Source organism: Acartia tonsa, chromosome 5 (assembly GCF_053477335.1).
Source record: "Acartia tonsa isolate MP-2025a chromosome 5, ASM5347733v1, whole genome shotgun sequence".
Lineage (NCBI taxonomy): Eukaryota > Metazoa > Arthropoda > Copepoda > Calanoida > Acartiidae > Acartia > Acartia tonsa.
Genome location: NC_137264.1, coordinates 32,332,782 through 32,352,566, shown reverse-complemented (window position 1 = coordinate 32,352,566; position 19,785 = coordinate 32,332,782). Strand labels below are relative to the sequence as shown.

The window sequence follows — 19,785 nt, the reverse complement described above, 5'->3', positions numbered from 1 at the left end:
GGTAAAGTGGCGATTTACCCCAAACGAATTTTTCATTTACCCCCCCCCCTCATTTAATATTTACCCCCCCCCCCCAAACAATTTTGGGGGAGTAAATACCTCCCCAAAATAAAAAAAATTTTGCGCGCTTTGCGCATTTACTAATTATTTAATTAAATTTAAAATTAATCTTGTTTTGCATGGTAAAAATTGTTCCAATAGTTCTTGATATTGATATTTTTAAAAAAAACTACAATAACTTGAATATGATGATGATTAAAAAATGCTGAAATTATAGTTATATTTAGACTAGAAAAATGATAAACATACCTATAGAAGCGTTAAATAATTTTCTTTTTAATTATAAAAATATCTTTTAGAAACAAGAACAAGAACAATGCATAGCAGTGTAAAATATAAATTGATATTTTTTTTCAATATTCTAAAACTATCCGGGACCTATAAGAAGCTTCCATAAAACAGAGAAGTCAATAGGTACATTAGTTATCAAAATCTTAAGCTACAGACAAAAAAGCTTACTACTTTATATAATAGAGTAATGAAATGCAGCTGTTTTAAGGATTGGCAGCTTAATAATACAGACCGATTCAATAAGTGAGTTTATATGTTATGATGTTTAACTTTAAAATGGTGTAATTATAGTTATATTTAGCCTAGAAAAATGATAAACATACCTATAGAAGCGTTAAATAATTCTCTTTTTAATAATATAAATATTTTTTAGAAACAAGAACAAGAACAATGCATAACAGTGTAAAATATAAATTGATATTTTTTTCCAAAATTCAATTCCTTCTGGTGATGTTATAAATAATATATCAAAAGTCAAATTTAGGTGGATGTTATATGAATATATAAAGCTTCTTTACAGCCAAAAAAATTAAGAAAAAAAATATCATTTATGGAGCAACAACAAAAGTGGGATTATCACAAAACCTCGTTTTTTTAGTCAGCTGTTCTATAAACAACCAAGTCATTACCTGTATATTATAAAGCAATGCCAGGCGATTAAAATGAGGTATTAAGCACTTTCTAACTCCAAAAAATGATTCTTCTAGAGCAAAAATTAGTTAAGCATTTTTGGTGGCTCAAATTTGAAATTTGATTTGTAGCAAGAGAAAAATATTAAAAAAACATACTTTTTTTTATCTAATAGGCAAATTAATGGTATCAATATATCCGCAAATGTCTTATATACAGTTTAATACACTTTTAAGTCCATTATTTTTGGGCTTTGAGTATTTGTCTAATAAGGTTGATTTCTAGCCCATGTCTATTCAAAGAATAGATTATATAAAAAACAAAATTAAACATATTCAGGCTATCAAAAAGAAAAAAATATTCTTTTTTACCATTAAATCGCAAATATTTAAAATCATTAGATTTTAAGCTTATTTTGCATGGAAACACATTTTTTCAGTTATTTTTTCTCAACAATGGATCTTAAATGATTATTACTGAAAACTTTTATAAAAATGTTATTATCCAAAACTTCAAATAAAGGAAATAATTGCCGTTTGCAAAAATGTGTGCAAAAAGTTGCCAATATCTCGTTAGAAGGGACTTAATGGATTTGAATTCTTACTGCTTATGAGTTAGTGGACTATAAACTATTAGAAAAGTATCACTTTAAGGTGAAATTTTGAGGGTCAACTTTTTTTCTTTTAAAATTCGCAGTGTGCGGCGTCTGGCAGCTGCCAAGTACAGCTGCGGCCGCTGAAATTTATATTTTGATATTTCTAATATAAATTTTAAATAAAGATAAAAGTTTTCTGGAAAAAAAATTTTCTTCTAGCTTCAAAAATAAGAAAGAAAGACCTTATCATTTAGGAATAAGTGTAACATTCTATCGTAAAACGTTGATTGGTGCACGGCTGCCAAGCCCTGGTTAATTTGTGACTAGATAATTCTAAAGGCTTATTTTTTAATGTTTTGAGATTTACTGCAATTAAACATATTTTTCCCCCCACATTTATTTTTGGCTTTTAAAGGTTCAATTTTTGATAAAAATGGACTTGAAAAACTTAAAAGGGGAATTTGCACATGACAAAACAGAGTTACCAAATTATAATTAATAAAAAATCTCTTTATTTAGCTAACCCGGAGCCGTTTTTTAACGAAAATTACGGTTCCAGCTCCAACGAAATATGGCGGTTCCACGGCTCCCGGCTCCACAACGCTGGTATAAACACATGAAATAAAAAATTCTTATTTCATATTGCTAGTCACAAAGTTCAAACCCCTCATACAAGTTAAGAGTAGATTCTAATAAAAATCAACAGTTTAACTATAGTACCAAATTGTAAAAGTTTTCGATATACGGAATAATATTTATAAAGCACATTTGCTAAATAAAATTATAATAAAGAAAACAATTTATAGTTTGGATCAAGTATGTATTTTGAACAGAGTTATGTATATTGTTTTATTTTTAATATTCCTTTCAAGAGATTCTCACTATACTGCAACTAAACAGATAACAGAAAATTAAACAATTCAAAGCTTCATTTTACACATTCTATATATTATAGTTGCTAGTTTTAGGCCAGTATTACTATGTACAGAGACTGGGTATTGATTTTACAAATTGAGAGATGATTCTTGCGATGATTTCGTTTGTAAAGCATGAAAAACATTTGAATCATGGAATGTTTTTTCCCCGCTGGATTAGAACCGGTTCTAAGCCATACTAAACAATCAATCGTTTTGGACAATTTTCTAGGAATACAAATTTACTATCCGCGTAAAGATGTCTATAATACGATAAATAACTGCACAATACTGCACAAATTGAAATATATCTACTACTTAAATAATCGCCATTAACTGGTTTGTTTTTTTACATAATGTTGTTATTCCTTGCTTTACGAAATCTAAACAATAATATGTACTCACTGTTAAAATGTAAATTAAATAATATTAGCCAGAAACTAGCAGAACTATATTAAAAATCTTATATTCTTATTTTAAATGAAAATCCCCTTATCTTGTTACATATTTACATCTTAATAATTATCTACTTTTGTATATCTTTAGACAACTTAATCTAGAGTCGTTTAGAGCAAAGAAAAGAAAAAAAAGACAAAAATTGAACATGAATTAACTAAATAATATCAAATGAATTATAAGTTTTTGTAAATTATCAACTGAAATAAAACGGCCAATTCTCAAAATTAAAAATCACATTTAATGTATTATTTAAACAGAACATTTCATTGTTTTTTTTTAATGGAATGAAAATTATTCTTTCCTTTCATGACAACTAAACAAAGAAGAGGAATAGTTTTCATTACTGAGTGAAGTATATATAATAAAATATAAGATACAATGATAGGTATAGAAATATTATAAGGTAATTTAATTACATAAGTAGGTATTTTAATATTTACAAAACTAAAATCTCCAGAAATAGAAGAGAAACTGTTATAAATGTTGGCCAAACAGGAATTATTTATATTTCTATTTTCTCTTGTGATAGTAAGGTTTTCAGTTTTATTTAAGATTACTTGAAAAAGTATTTGTAGAAAGCTGGTATTATACTATGTACTAAGCAGGAAGGGAGGGGATATTGGACTGTAAATTACACTGGAACCCAAAGTTTAATCTACTTAATTGGCTCAAAAACTTTGGATACTTAAATTGAAGTAATACTGGTTGGTTCCAAACTTACTAGCAATGTCCAAACATTTCAATCAGTAATTAAAATTTAAAGATGGGGTAATTTTAATATCATCAATGGGGATGTGTATCAATTTATATTCCATTATCATATCCCTGACTTTATTAGAAAGAAATGAATTAGTATTTTTTGTACAAGAGCATAATCAAATAATTTTTCCAAGTTATCTTTTACAGAACTGGATACCAAAAAATCATAGCAGTTTTTTTTGAGAGCTGGAATTAAAATTAACAAAAATGCGTTTTAGAGCTCTTCCTTTGCATTCAAATTTTATGATTTATCACGAAAATAAATATTGCAATTTAATTTTTAATATGTGTTTTTGTTGAAAATGTTGGTTTTGTCAGTAAGGAAGTTATGCAATAATACCTTAAAAACTTTAGTTTAAACAGAACCATTAGTAAAATTTGCACTGTTTATACATATTTTTTAATTTAAAAAAATTTGAAACAAAAAAAGTCTTAATTCTATTAATATCTAAATATACGGCAATTGGCAAAAAAAAGTATTTTTTTATGCTTCCCATCATTTTTTATCTAAGATAACTGGATTAAAAAATATGTTTCTCAATAAAAAAAAAAAAAAAAAAAATCTGAAAATAACGGTGGTTAAAATTAATTAGCGGTACTTCAAAATAGAATTAATTAAAATGGCCCAATCAGTAAAAAATCTGAAAAAATAACAAAGGACTTAGATTAGTAGTAAGATAAAAAGTTGTTGTGCTTTTACGAAATATGTATTTCTTCTTAAAAACTCACAATTAATTTTAAATTCATAAATGCCAGAAGTATATTTGGGTAATAATAATAATAATAAAGTATGAATCAATAAGGAACATTTTATTTAGTCAAATCTAATACCAAGTTAATATTTTTTTATTTTTATTAAATCAAGTAAGGGTAAAGAACAAATACCAAAATAAAAATGAACAACAAAAAATTCACAGTTTTACAAACCGCAGTTTATTTCATGAGCAAAAAGGAGAAATTATTACTTACAATAAAAATTTAGGACAGTCCTTAATATTTAAGTAATCAAATCACTTAACACCAAATCTCCTTCCTTATTTTACCTCTAATACCCTTTCAGAAAATTAGTTAGTTGTTTGATTTTAACTAGTTTTAATACCAAGGAAACCGCCATTTTTTTGTAGCTTTACAAAGCTAAGCTTTGATGTTTGTTAATGATAAAAATGTGGGCCAATATTAAACCTTTAACTTGTAATGGTTGCCCCGTGACTCAATAGTGATATAATAATTGGCACTAACACATCTTACGTCATAATAAAATTATCTAATTATGGTCACTTCGCGTTGCACACCAAAAGATATTTTTCTAGTGGTGAAGTGGGGGGGGGGGGGGGGGGGGGCAAGTTTAGTCACTTTTACGAACTACATGATTTTGATTAGGTATACTTGACCAGAATATAAAGTTTTAAAATCTGCCAAGACCAATCTGAAAAGACTTTGGTCACTAAAAGCATACTCAATAATCGCAAAGTAGATAAAAGTGACAAAATTGCCGCCCCCGCCTTTTAATTGAATGATTTTACACTGTATGGTTTGTTTTTGTTCTTGTAGATAATGAAAATCTTTTTCTTATTTTACAAAACAGAATTTTGCATCACATTATATTTTATTGTGTTAAATTTGAATAATCTTTTTTTATTTAATACTTGTAAATTTCTGATAGAAAAAGTTAAAATTACCTAAGTTTATTTTTTAACATTTAAGGATTAAAGGCAAAAATATATCTAAAATCTTTAATTAGGAAAATGCAAAAATTTTCAACTTTTTCTAGCAAAAAAAGTCCATTAAAATATAAAAAAATCTAATTTTTTAAAATTTGATTTAAACCAATAAACATTTTGTTTGTTTGTTTTACAACAATTTTGTATTTTGTCATCATAGAACTGTTGGTGATTAATAATAATAATGGATTTATTAAAATGGCTGGGTACATTAAATATAATTGTTGAGACTTTTCAGAGTGAAAACTTCTTTATCTTAAATGTATAATAATATTAAAGCCTCTTAACATAATATTTATGCTATCATCTAAGCCATAATGAAGGTAAACAATAATTCTAGCTTGGTAATCAATTTTAACATAATTCAAAGGCAATTAAGAAATGAATCTTTAAAAACCTTTTTCAAAATAAACATGCAGAAACTAATGTTACCATTGTAAAGTGTCAGGCTTATAGTGACTTTTATTAATGACCAAATGGTATATTTTAATGTCTGTATTTTTGCAACTATTATGAAAATAAGAAGGCCCTGGTTTCACAGGCCCCATATATAGGGAAGAATTAATTGCTGATTAAAGCCTTCCTCCTCCTTCTGTTGCTGCTACTATGTCAGGATCTTAGTTTGAATCTGATTCTGAAGATTCTGAGTCGCTGTCTGAAGTTTCAGATCCGCTAGATTCCGAAGCACTACTACTGCTGCTGTCGTTCTTCTTATCTCCGGATTCCTGACAATATAAATTTTTTTTCAAATAGTCCGCTTTTAATTAGGAATGGAGGAAGAGGGGATATTACAATGTAAGTTACACTGGAACCCAAAGTTTTAATTATTGAATTGTTGTAAATAAAGTTTTAATTATCGATTTGTTGTTGGTTAGTTCAAAGCTATTAGTGTCTAAACTTTTCATTCAATAATTTTAATCATAAGACAGGGTAATTTTATGTATCATCATTGGGGTTGTATCAATATGCATTAATTATTTTCATAAATGTTCTTGTCGATAGTTGTTTTCAATATGGAAGGAAGCTATGTACCCAGTGAATTTCAGCGTTCTGCTCCTGTTTAAAAATCATAGAACACATACGTTTACATCAAACAAGCAACAAAAATTTCTCCCTTCTTCAACAATAACATACAGTCCATTCGTTTACAAGATATAACTGACAAATGTATTTAGACAAACTGACATTCTCTTGTTTTAGTGTATAAATATGAATTAGAAAAAGCACTTACCTTTACCTTATCTTTCTTAGTTCCTGGCTTAGGCTTCTTAGGTTTTTTCCTTAAGGAAGTGGTAACATAGGCCTCCAGAGCCCGCAGGGTTGAGGGCTTCAAGGTCTCGAAATCAATTTCTATCTCGTCGGGATTTGAGTCGCGAAGGCTAGGTTCTCTGAATTATAAAATAATGTTAGTCATCCGCATAACAGTAAGGAGGGAAACATTACACTGGTACCCAAAGGTTTATAATAACGTTATCTTATTCGTTGGCCCAAAAATTATTGGTACTTTTATTAAATTTTGATATGTACCAAACTAGAAGAGTCATACCTCGAGTTATACCACAAAACCATGTATAACAGCCCGACAATACCTTAACTGAATATCATTTTTGGGGGAATTTTAAGCTGAAACAAATTGCTGACACACAGCCACTGATAATATTGATCGTCGTTTAAATTACACTTATTATTACAGAAAACTATAAAAATATATAGGTAAGGAATTTTTAGCTTTCTAAAATGGAGTTTTAGGTCAATTTTCCACCAATTTGCATTATAGGATTTCTAAAATAGTAACCCCGTCCTACTTAATCAAAGAGTCAAATTAAATGTATTTTTCAAAAGGATGACAACATCAACAAGTACCGAAGCACAAATAATAGGGGATGGACATTGGAAATACAAAGTGATTTATAAGGAGCAGATGTTCAGCTGTTATTAAAAAATGAGAAGAGATAGAATGTGCAATCACAAATACAAAAAAGGTAGGTACAGGAAATCTTTTTAAAAAATAGACAAAAAATTACTCCCATGGACTAACAGACATTTTATGAAATATAAAACTTTACAACAATAACAATATATAAAAATAGTAACCTATTTTGAATAATCTGGACAACTTTGCCAAGCTTCTCCCCAGGCAGTTTGTTAATATCCAAAGACAACTGGCGTTTTTCGTCGTAAGACATGGGTGTCGTCGTTTTCTCGTCCTCGCTGTCGATAGCGCCGCCCTTAATTGGTTTCTTGCCCTTTGGCCGCTTGGCTTTGTCGCCCTTATCGGCGCCCGCCGCACCCACCACGCCGCCTGAGGCGCGTTTCTGTTTTTTCTTCGCCTTCGATCTGAAAAAAAAACATTTATTAGATATTTATCTTAATATTATACGAAGTGGTGAGGGTTTGTCTAAAGCTTATGATCTCAATAACTACTTAATCGATTGGGTTCTCTTATTTAAAGTAAGCTTCATTTATGCCCTTTATGACGGTAGGCTTTTTAATTTTCAGATTTAACTCTTGAGACGGTTTTAAGCTATTTTTCAAGCCCCTCTCTGTATTTCAGAGTCCCTATATAATAAGGACGTATTCGAAAGTATTATAATATTGTCCTTGTATAACAGTATCAGGATATCTGACTGTGTATCTGTGTGTTTGAACCGTTATTCATTCAACTAAAATGATTCTTCATTAAAGTTAAGTTTCTAATGGGTTCGGGGAAGTTTTATAGCCCCCTTTGTTTTTTTCTTTTTCTTTTAAAAACTAAATTAGAAAGTGGAAGGTCGACCTCTCTCTCTGAAGTGCCCCTTTTGAGGCCTCTAGGAGCACATCAGCTAGCATTAAATAATTCACCTGTTACTTTCTTCCATTAAGATTTTTAACTGTTCTTGCATCTGCCGTAACTGATCCTAAAAAAAGATACGTACAGGCTTTATTATTTTTCAAGGAATTGCGGATGTGCCACTTTCAAAACCTTGAACCAACACAAAAGAAAAGTCTTTAAGACGTGCAGCTATTACATTACAGCAAGAAAGATGTATTGGTACAAATCCCCAATGATGATATACAAAACTAACCCTTTCTATAACGAAAGAAAACTAACCATCAAAATTCAGTGAAAGTACCCAAAGTTTAGAGCCTAGGGATAAGATAACATGGTCATGAAAGTTTAGGTAACAGTAATGTAATATTAATTTACATTCCAATGTCCTTACATACCTGTAGTTGAAGTAATTGTCTCTCTCTTTCATCCTCACTGTCATAATCCTCGTCTGTTGCTCCAGCTGTGTGTTCATTCTTTACAAATCCTCCCGCCATTCCAGGGTTTACGTCGTCAGGGATCTTGGCAAAACGCATCTCGAAGACGTCCTTGAAAATAAAAGCTTCATTAAATCTTGTGCCATGAAAAAAAAAATTGCATCAATGTACAAAAATCAACAATAGGTACAAATCCAAGAGAACGTCAAGAAATTACTTTCGGAAAATTACAAGCTTAAAATTGAAAATTCAAAGAAATAGTTAAGGGCTCCGATTTATATATACTATAAAAATATGAGTTATAATACAGTTGGTCAGTTGGCATAAAAAAGAAAATTCTTATAATCACAAATCCCTTGTACAAATCAGTATTTATGTCTTTTGGTGCATGGCAGACAGACAAACGGGCAAACTAAATTGCTTTTTGTTAGATGGAATCATCATAAAAAAAATTAATTATGGAGTAGCTTTACTACTAAAACTATTACAGAAATAATGGTGTGTACCTGAAGTTTTCTGGCCATGGCAACCACGTCATGTTCTGGAGGATTGTACTTATAACAGTTTGTAAATATCAGACGCATATCTGTCGCAAATTCTGCAGCCGTTCTAAAAATAAATATTCTAAATCAGAATCTTTAGTTCAGGTGGAGCAACTACCCTATAGTTATGGTATGTGCGCTTACCCGCGACCGTAGTTCAACACGTAGCGCATCTGCAATTCGTCTGAATGGTGATAGGTTGTAATCTCGGTCCGATAGCGCGTCATAACTTAAGACGTTAAAAATAATTCCTACAGCTGCTATGTCAGATGCGCGACATAAATAATAAAATTGAAGAAATGCCTTGGCCCAAACCAGGCGCAACTCATTACCATGCACAGGACTTTTCCTGCTAAGGTCGTGGCATCAAAGGGTTGGTTGTTGAAGCCCTAGGCGATTGAGCGCGTTACATTGCAATTTAAAATGCAGAGTATGATCAAAGATGACCCGAAGCGTCACCACGCCTCTAGAGTCAACTCAATAGTATGTGCGCTTGACTGTCCTTTAATCAATTAAAGTTTGCTAATGGGGAAATGGGAAATTAAGAAATGACGAGAACTGATAACCCCACCACCCCAATTAAAAAAAATGAAAATAAGAAAGAAATTCCTGGCTTTACCTGTATTTATTTGTTTCAACTTTTGTTTTAACTGTTCCCAAATCCATGGGTTTCTTAATCACCTGAAATTTACAGGCTCAATGAAAAAACTAATCCTATTAGATAAAATAGTAAGGTCTTTTTTTGTGTAAAGATCTCAGAAATTAATGGTTCAAATTGGTTATACCTAATTTTCAGAATTTCTTTATAAATGTCTTGTAGTGAATTAAAGCTATTTTCATGACCTCCCGCGCCCTCCTCTAGAACGTAACGATTATTCTTAAGGTCACAGTAAATAACAAAAAAATAGGTAGGGCTTGGAATAATGTCGAGATCTCGTAATTAAGGTATATCGAAGGGCAACTATATTAAGTTTTGATTCTTAATATATTATTATGGAAAGGTAAAATGTTTTTTTAATACCTATATTACTATATCTTCCTTCAATGAAGTTTGAGCCGAGGTACTACCCTTAAAAGCATAAAAAAATATGTTATATAAGCTTCTTATACCTGTTTATAGTCGTGAAGGTCTAACTGTTCAGTATCTACTGGTTTATAGAATGGCCACGCATAACTGGAGTGCTTTTTATTAAACATTTCTTTTATTATCTCATGGCAAGCCTGATAAAATTCATGGTTTCATTACACTTATCTTTTTTATCTTATTTTATTTGTAACTAGTTGTTTACTCTCTACTTTGATCACTTATCACAACTAAACCTAGGTTATAAAGTACAATATGAAATGGAAAAAAAGAAGAAATACAAACAAATAGGTGTACATAAATCGAAGCTGCCTGTTAAATTAATTGCATTGAGGAATTTAGTATTGATAATGACCAAGATAAAAGTAGATCCATTTCACAGATTGCAAGTTTTTGATATACAAAAAAAGGAAAGTCCAAAGCAGTCACTTTAAAATAAGTAAAAATAAAAGACCTCTCTCTCCTCCTTAACAAATGTACAAAAAGTTTAACCATAAATTACGGACTTCTTTCACTTAAGTAATAAGATTATTTTATGGAAATCATTTTACAATAATCTTCAACTAAAAGATTTTAGCTTGTTATTGATGTGCTGCATAAGGACAAAATTGTGCTTGTTTTCTGTATAAAAACAAAGCTTAAGTGTAAATGAAGAAACCATGCCCGTATTGCGTCTGAAGTTTTGCCCTTCGGTTTGCTGCTGTGCTGTGGCAGGGAATCAGGAATATCTTTCAGCGGCTTCTTAATCTGTCTCGGTGGTTTCTTCTCGTCCCCGTCCAGCATCGTGTCCGCGGTCGTGGTGTCCGCCTTCCGCTTGACGCCCTGTGGCTTCTTCTTCGGCTGGGAAAAGTCGGAATCGTTGTCCACCTTGACATCAGATTTAACTGACTCCTTTGGAGTGTCAGATTTTACTGAATCTTTGTCTTTGTCAACTTTTGTTTCAGATTTTATCGACTAAAAATATGTATGAAAGTTCTTTAAACTATTATATCATCCAAAAGACAACCAGTACCCAACAAATAAATAGTGGATAAGTTAGTCCTAGCCCTTAAAAAGGATAATCAACGAATATGATTTAATAAAGGTACTTAGAGCTAATAAGAGAAATAGTTTTGTATGGCGAAAAGCTTCAAATTCGTAGATAATCCTTTTAAAACCCGGGAAATAAATTTTTTACCTGCGAACTTGTCTCCAAATCTACTGAAGCTGTACTGCTTGTGACTGCGGGGGTCATGGGGGTTTTGGTTGCTCCCCCACCTGGCGTTGACATGGGCTTTTTCACCTTTTCCTTGGGGGCGGGTGGGGCCAGATCTACCTCATCTTTGGGCATCATGGCGATTTTGGTTAAAAATAATTTCTCCAAGGTTTGGGCCATTACTACAATATCCTCTCCGGCCTTATTGTACACGTAACAATTGGTGAAAACGGTGTTAAAGTCTTTAATACACTCTTTGGCGGAATAATAATAGTTGTTCTCCAACCGCTTTTTAATTGTGCCAAAGTCCATGGCGTTCTTAATGATTGTATGATAGTCTGGAATGTTGAGCTTAATGGCGTCAACAGGATGGTGGAAGGGCCAGCCAAAGTGATGCTTCCAGACCGCCTTCATGACGATGTTCTTTAGGTAGCTCAGCTGGTTTGTGTTGCGCCCGGGCCGGTCGGGGTGCGGTATTGTGTTAGGGTGCACCTAAATATTAAAACCAAATTATAATTATTCAATTTTAATTAACAGTAAAGAAATATATAGTATTATTTTTTTTTAGATGAATGTAACTTTTTCCTTACATCATTCTTAAAAATGTCATAAGTATATTTTTTTTATTTAGGTAGGTAATTTTGTTTAATTTTTATCTAAACCCTACTACACCTCATATCTTGATTTCCCATCATTTAGAACCAGCCCCTTTGCATCAGGACTCTAGTACAATTTCATTAGGGACAAAGCAAATATTACAAAAATCCAAATAGGAAAATAAATAAGGTAGGACTAGTATCTAAGGCAAGAAACGACTAGCAGTATAATGTAATATTGAATTATAATTCTAAATAACTTATAGGAAAGGTGAAAATTGAAGTATCTTCAGAATAAACAGATTTTTTTGGCAATGTTGGTGGGAATCGGTATATATGTAACACTCGTGACTCTTGTCAAATATTATAAGAATTTTTCAATTTGTACAATGTACTGTACATATTATTATATCAGTTAAGCCTATTGGAAGCAATCAACCCCCTTTATACTATTCTTTTACCTGTCCATTCACAGGTTCAACTGGGGGTTCATCTATAGGGGGTGGGGTCTTGGATCTCGCGGGAGATGACATTTCTTCCCCCGTGCCCCCGCTCTCGGTTGATGTGTTCATATTCACCTAGCAATAACTCTGCAATGGTAGATAATAATAATTTCAGTTTAGAAGGTAAGTGAATTTAGTAGTTGTTCAGGAAAACTCCAGGCGGTTTCTCTCAAAGTCGAGAACTAAACCCACACCCCATATATTAATATAAACTTGAAAATAAAGAGTAAGGGGGGGGTGGGGTAATTTAAAAAGGAAAAATACTGCTCACTTTACCGTACAGTTAAAATATGACACCTGTAATACTCAGCTAGGCCAGGGTTCGAAATACAAGTTTTCTGGAATTAAAATATTAATATAACAAGTTCATTTTCCATCTTCAATGGTTTTAGCTCTTCAGTGTGCACGAGAACAAATAACCCAATACGATATTTTCTGTGTACGATTTCTCTTGTGGGGATTAGATAAAAAAAACCTCCTTAAGACCTGTAAGAATTACAGGCCATCCATATTGGTTTCACCGTTATCATATCCTTTCAGACAGGAACACGTTCAGTTGCAGAATCTATGGATTTCTTATGGAAAAACATGAAACATATTTACAATAAGCTTAGCAGAAACTAAAACTGCTATATTATTTTCATAATCATAAAATCTTCAGTATATTTGTTTCATAACAACGTACGTACGTAGATTAAACCTAGTTTGGAGGATGACTGTTTAATTGTGGAGATAACTTGTAAATTTTAAAATTAAGAGAAAATATCGGTCCCAGAATAATTTTAGACTAACTTAATCTGCATATATATAATTTACTAACCATTCCCTCCCTTCCAAATACAGAAACCCTAAATTCTAGTGGAGCAGCCTCTAGTAAAAGGGGATAAGACAATGCACGGTTAATTTAATGTACATTTCCACAGAAGATAAACAAAATTACCCTTCTGTAAATTAAAATCATTGGTTACTTACAATCAACCATTACAAATTCAATAAAAACAACAATAGTTTTTAAGTCAACGAATGAGATTAATTAATTCTAAAACTTTAGGTACCAGTGTAATTTACAGACCAATGTCTCCATTACCCATCCAAATTAACCACAATTAAATAAAGATATTAAGAATCCTCCATACAAGAAATTACTGGACTTTTCATATAATAATATATATATATGTATAATATATATATAATATAAATAAATTTTACCCCCGGTGTCCTTGAACGAAAATTGGTAAATTTTGTGGGAATTAATCACTTTATATGCTTTTAATTGCAATCATTAGGTTCACAAATACTCAAACATTATAAATTAACCACCAAATTAAGATAAAACACATTTTTTCATGTTAATTTAGGCAAAATTCACTTTCTATATTTCATAAAAAATCTCTCCACAAAAAAGGCTTTAAACGCCAATAATACAGCTTAACTGTGCTAATTTTAATGCTAAATCAAATCTAGAATCACTAATGCATATATTTTAGTGCATAAATGGGTAAAGTTCATGCATATTAAGTCAAATTAATGTAAATATTTTCTAATTTATTAATGACGCCGTCGCCATTTTGTTTTATTTCTTCTCTCTCTCTCTCTCTTTAGTTCTTCTAAACACAACTTTGTACGGGTTCCAAAGATTTCTTTTTTTAATAAAATAACAGCTCATCTTTAAAAGGTCCGTCTTCTTTGCATTTTTTGAAATTTTAAGTTAAAAGTACGTACAGTCTTATTTGGGGGTAATTTGGAACCAACCAATCGAAATTCAGTAAAACGATCCGCATGAAGAGGGCGCAGCTAGAGAATAAAACTGAGTAGTCGAATAGATTGTTTAGCGGCTCCAAGAGGTTCTGTTTCGTTCTACCGGGAGAACAATTAGGTGACGGTAATTTTTTTTTTTGAAAGGCTTCGATCTCGATGCTCTAAATATCAAATCTGCTTAAAATAAAACAAAAATCAATTGTTTCAGTTTACTTATTTTGATTTTTAATTTTTCTCTCTCAAAGACAGTCCTATAAAGCTTGACCCTGTTGTGACAGTCTGTTTTAGGAACCTTATTAAAAAACTTTCCCTTATTGCAATCCCTCTCTCACCTTTTTCTACTCCTTTCCATTTCACCTCTTCTTATACTTATCACCCCATTTTCCTTAACTTTCCCCCATTTCTCTCCCAAAATAATTTAATTGTACTTTATCTTTCCCTTTTTAGTTTATTGTTACTAAGGAAAATCTTCTTCCCCAATTATTTTTCCTCTAGATTACCACCCCCCAAATTTTCCCCTTGAATGTAACATAATTTTGTTGCCAGATATGCGAATAAAAAAGGCCATATTATGTCTTACAATTGCCTAAGATGGAAAATTATAAATAAAATTTAAATCAAAATGATACTTTTTAAAGTACTAGAAACATATTAAAATTAGTTTATCGTACTTTTTCGGTAAGTAACCTAAATTTTTACATTTATTCTTCAAACTTACAGGTGGTAACTTTAATTCCCCAACCCTCCCGACCAACTGAGCCAAATGAAATTTTTTTTGCCATTATTTCAACGTTAGCTTTATGGCGTAAAAAATACTAAATAACTATATTTGGTTTTTAGTGTTCTTTTGTATTCTTTTTGAATTTTATTTATAAAAATAAATTTTATTTTAGCTAAATGAAAAGAGAAAAAATTCAAAATCCCCCCTTCTCATCAATTTCTCCCCCTTTCTTTGCCCGGCATAAGAACCGGTTCTACAGAGGTACCGTCTATGAATGACAAAAATGACAATTTCAAGATTATAAATGGCTAAGTTCAGTGATTAACTGAGGAAATAGGACATCTGCAATTTTCGAAAGGGATAAGTCAATCGATAATCATTAAAATGATGGTGGTAAGGAACAAAGATGCCCATTGTGCTGATTTAAATAATTTGTACCAGTTTGAACCAACCAATCAAGATTTAAGAGAAGTATCAAAAGATTTTGAGTCAACTAATGAGAATGAATACTAAACTTTTAGATTGAGCGGAATTTATAGTCGAATGTCCCCTCCCTGATACGTGATGTTAAAATTAAAAACAGCTGAAAGAAAGTTGTCATTCCTGTTCTTGCTTATACAGTGTACATTAGAAGCAGAGAAGCAGGGACAAATATTTTCATTTGACGAAGCTTATCTCATTATTTCACTGTTTGTGATATTTTAATGCACAGTTTTAAGGTTTGTGAACTAATAGAAATAATGGAATGAGTCCATTATCTATATGGCTTAATTTTCAGTTTGTTTTTGATACTTTTTGTCAATAAATATAAGCAAGTATATTTATATATATTTTGTAATATTATTTTTACTCATATATAAAAATATTAAGCAATGATTTCGACTTTCTAAGTAAAGAGTTATTTTTTTTGCGAATTATTTATACATTTTTGTCAGTTTAGTCATAAATTTGAGATTTAAATTTTATTATTTATGTTTAATTTATTGTAATTAATTTGTTACATAATATAAACGTTTTGTAAAATTTTATCACATAAATTAGTAGTTTCTAGAAATATTTAAAAATGTAATTCTACATATATTATACGAGAATGAGAATATCTGTGTATTTGTAAGTATCCTGGGAGGAATTGGACATTTTGCTTTTATTTAAATTAGTTCTTAAAGTTTTATAGTTCTTTTTCCTAGTTTTTAAGCATGAAATCTTTATGGGAGGGGGGGGGGGGGGGGTGAATTAGGATTTATATTTTTTGTTAGATTGAGTATCCTAAAGTTTCAATCAACCGATATTTTTTTTTTATTGTAAAGAAGGGGTTGGTAATATTGTCATTCATCATTGCCCATTGTCTTTTCCCTTATAATCCCCTGTCATAACCATGTATATAAAATCTCAGTAACCGCTCACCTATATCTAAAGGGAAACTATCGATCATCATATATAAAAAATTCAAGTTTATTAATCTTCTAAAAACTCATAAATCGTATGTATATAACCTAACCAAATCTGACTTAAAGTTATACTGAAATAAACAAAACGAACCCCATCCCCCCCCCCCCCCCCACCCACTCTTAATGTATTTGAAAATGTAGGGGAGTGTTTATTAACGTGGTACGTACTTTGTGTGAAAGCTCCAGAAGATTTTAACTAATAAATATTATCTATCATCATGAAAACACAACATTTTGTTGAATTTTGGCCTATATTCTGTGGGATGTTAGAGTAAAACAATCTAATACCTGTATTTCGGCCACATAGTAAACTTGGGAAAGCCAAGGCCTCAACTCTTATTATAGTTGACAGCTGACCGAGAACCCAAACATATCCAGCAGCGCGGCTTCTCTATAACCATGTATATCTAACGTTTCTCCTCCTTATTATGACTATAACTAACCTATAATTATTATCATATTTCAGAGATCTCAGAAATAAATCTGTAATATAATGGCGGCTACAAGACGCTTACAGAAAGAATTGGGAGATTTAAGAAAGTCGGGTAGCAAATCTTTTCGTGATATTCAGGCACTGTCAATCAATCATTTGGATTTTCTTTAGAAAGTACAAAATTTCGCATATACATATAAAAAATTTAACTATTGCATAAAGTTTACTTTTCAAAATCCAAATGCTAATCTGTGAAAATTGACACGGTATTTTCATTAATGCTTAAAAATCCCAATGTTTAATTGACTATACTGCAAGGTGGAAGAAAACAATTTATTGGTGTGGCAGGGGTTACTAGTTCCTGATGCCCCACCCTACAACAAGGGCGCATTTCTCATTGATTTGATTTTCCCTCCAGAATACCCATTTAAGCCACCAAAAATTTCATTCCGTACCAAGATATACCATCCCAATGTTGATGAAAAGGTTAGTATTCCCTCGGTTTTTTTCCTCTTCAAAGGGAGTTAGGTTCTCTGGATTAGATTATAAATATTTTCTTATGAAACACATTGTATCTTACAATAAAGTGGGCCTTAAAAGTTTTAATTGAAGGAAGGTACCTCTAAAATCCAAAAATAAATAGACTTTGGAAAAATTAACACCCTCTCCCATCACTAGTTACAGTTTTTTTCTCGATAGAAAACCTAACAGTGGTGGGTTTGACCCTCCCCTCCTTGATTTCTTGGGGGAAAGTGTTCGTGATTACTAATTAGACATTGCAAGCATAAATGTTGTTATTGCGATGATTTATTGACCTTGATTAAACTATGAAACTAAAAATAATGAGATATGTATCATGTTTATTTTTAAGGGTCAAGTTTGCTTGCCTATCGTATTCGCTGAAAACTGGAAACCAGCAACAAAGACTGATCAGGAATGTACCATTTCTTTCTAGAATTTTAAAAAGATTTTTTTTGTCAAAATTTCATAATAGCTGGTAACTACAAAATAATCATTTTAGAAAAGTTAAATCCTATTAAAGTATACTTTTAAATGAATTTAGTTTTAATCATTAAGGTATATCTAACTTAGAAAAAAGCTTTTCGTTGTACAACTGTTTGGAAAGTTAACATATTAAGATAAATCTGAAAGATTTTTTTGAAATCAGCCTAAAATCTTCCAAATTAATAGACTTAAAAACCTTCTTAAAAGAGACTATGCATGATTTTAAACAGTGAACCTGGGTATTTTTTTTAAAATACTAGGTTTCAATGAAAAAATGTACATTTAGAAGAATGGGTGGTAACTTGTAATATTGTTAACAGTTAATTAATATACTTCTGCAATTTACAGCATTTAATGATTTTTGTCTTTTGAACTAAACAAAACATTTGATGATATTGCTTAACATTAAGTTTTTTCATGTAAAACTATGGTGAAACTGATTTTTGGTCGATATAACTATATTAAACATAAACCTAGTATATCGTTCAAGCCTAGTCCCCTTTAAGTAAAAAAATGCAGGAAAACAAAAATGGTGCATAAATGTGCAGGTTATCCAAGCACTGGTTAACCTAGTGAATGAGCCAGAACCCGAGCATCCCCTCAGGGCTGATCTCGCGGAGGAGTACACCAAGGAGCGCAAGAAATTTATGAAGAATGCTGAAGAGTTTACTAAGAAAAATGGAGAAAAAAGACCATCTGACTAAATTTTTTTTAGATTAGATAGATTTAACAATTATGACGTTGGGTTGTTGCAACAAAAATGATTTTTTACAGTTTACAATGTAAGCTGAGATAGATTTGGTGCTCTTAGGTTTTATTTATCAACTTTTTCATTTCATGTTTAAAATTAATCTTATAATGAAGATAAAATACTATTTTGTTTAAGGAAATCTCATTTTTATCAATGCAAAAATTACCTTCCTAGTTTATATGATGAGTGTGCCATAATTTCTGAAAAAAATTGAACAATTCGCTAAAATCAGAATTGCCAGAAATCACTTAATTACAAGTACTAGACTCAAAATGTTAGTTTTTATTTGACAATTCAGACGCTATAGTCATATGCATCTTTTCATTTTATTTTTAATAGTAATGTTAATATGCACTGTTAATACATTTTCGGAAATAATGGCACATCCATTAAGTAAAACTTCTTAGTTTTATACCATATTCCTTTAAATTAGTATCTAGTCCTAACAGAAAGAGTTATTTAAAAAATGCACTTAAAATATTTATTATTATTATATAATATAAAGCATAAACCATAATACTTAGTAACTACTCAACAATAATAATTTGGACTTTGTCGTTGTGATATTAAAAATTGTTTGCTTAACTATTCTTCTAGCCTGGTTTTTTTTATTTATTTTTCCATCATTTTTTACTTTCTTGTAATTGTTAGCAAAGAAAAAAATACCTATATTATTTTTTGTAATATTTATAATGTAAAATTAACCATTTATTTTTTATGTCGGTATTATTAGTCTTATTTCAATTTAAATGTTAGTTTTTGTTCAGGCGGAGTTTTGATTCCATCTATTACACCAAAAATTATTAATATTGTTTTTTTTCACGTGAAATATTCATCAGAATTTTATGAGCATTAAGTCAAATATTATAAACTAAAACATATAAAAAAACTTCATAATAACATTACTGCTTTGGCTTTAATTAAATTCCACATGCTTCTTATACTTGATTAAAAATATATTTATATTATTTTTACTGAAATAACATATCTATAAAAAATATACATTGACACCTAAATTATTTGGCTGAAATAGGTTTCTTGTTTTAGGAAAATCCCTCAAATATTTTCTGCTTT

The 19,785-nt window shown here is 30.7% G+C and overlaps 2 protein-coding genes and 1 long non-coding RNA gene across 16 annotated transcripts; 1 reads left to right on the top strand and 2 right to left on the bottom strand.

Annotated features, from left to right (window-relative positions):
• Positions 1-2,382: 2,382 nt before the first annotated feature.
• LOC145319294 (uncharacterized) lies at positions 2,383-3,624 on the bottom strand. Its single transcript, XR_013879802.1, has 2 exons — positions 2,932-3,624; positions 2,383-2,518 (listed from the first exon to the last, which is right to left on the bottom strand). It is a non-coding gene; the product is annotated as an uncharacterized LOC145319294 (long non-coding RNA).
• A 772-nt stretch (positions 3,625-4,396) lies between these two features.
• Positions 4,397-12,708, bottom strand: fs(1)h (female sterile (1) homeotic). 14 transcript variants are annotated; one of them, XM_080161343.1, is made up of 14 exons: positions 12,554-12,704; positions 12,169-12,219; positions 11,479-11,988; positions 10,965-11,255; positions 10,328-10,438; positions 9,837-9,898; positions 9,182-9,284; positions 8,637-8,786; positions 8,271-8,326; positions 7,524-7,766; positions 6,661-6,817; positions 5,471-6,154; positions 5,211-5,364; positions 4,397-5,014 (listed from the first exon to the last, which is right to left on the bottom strand). In XM_080161343.1, exons 1-12 carry the CDS (start codon positions 12,662-12,664, stop codon positions 6,047-6,049), a joined length of 1,953 nt encoding a protein of 650 aa, XP_080017469.1. In that variant the 5' UTR covers positions 12,665-12,704; the 3' UTR covers positions 4,397-5,014; positions 5,211-5,364; positions 5,471-6,046. The 14 variants fall into 14 exon arrangements, with proteins under 14 accessions (XP_080017469.1, XP_080017471.1, XP_080017470.1 ...); XM_080161345.1 differs by having other exon boundaries at positions 5,234-5,364; XM_080161344.1 differs by having other exon boundaries at positions 5,211-5,353.
• Positions 12,709-16,009: 3,301 nt separating this feature from the next.
• Positions 16,010-19,757, top strand: LOC145319305 (ubiquitin-conjugating enzyme E2 L3-like). Its single transcript, XM_080161376.1, has 4 exons — positions 16,010-17,093; positions 17,274-17,441; positions 17,827-17,890; positions 18,510-19,757. The coding sequence occupies exons 1-4, from the start codon at positions 17,016-17,018 to the stop codon at positions 18,662-18,664; spliced, it is 465 nt and encodes a 154-aa protein (XP_080017502.1). The 5' UTR covers positions 16,010-17,015; the 3' UTR covers positions 18,665-19,757.
• Positions 19,758-19,785: the final 28 nt, after the last annotated feature.

Excerpts from the sequence above, each read along its gene's own strand:
- LOC145319305 (XM_080161376.1), top strand. The coding sequence starts at position 17,016 with ATGGCGGCTACAAGACGCTTACAGAAAGAATTGGGAGATTTAAGAAAG. Across the intron at positions 17,094-17,273 it reads AATCTTTTCGTGATATTCAG|GTGGAAGAAAACAATTTATT; the intron begins GCACTGTCAATC and ends CTATACTGCAAG. Across the intron at positions 17,442-17,826 it reads ATCCCAATGTTGATGAAAAG|GGTCAAGTTTGCTTGCCTAT; the intron begins GTTAGTATTCCC and ends TTTATTTTTAAG.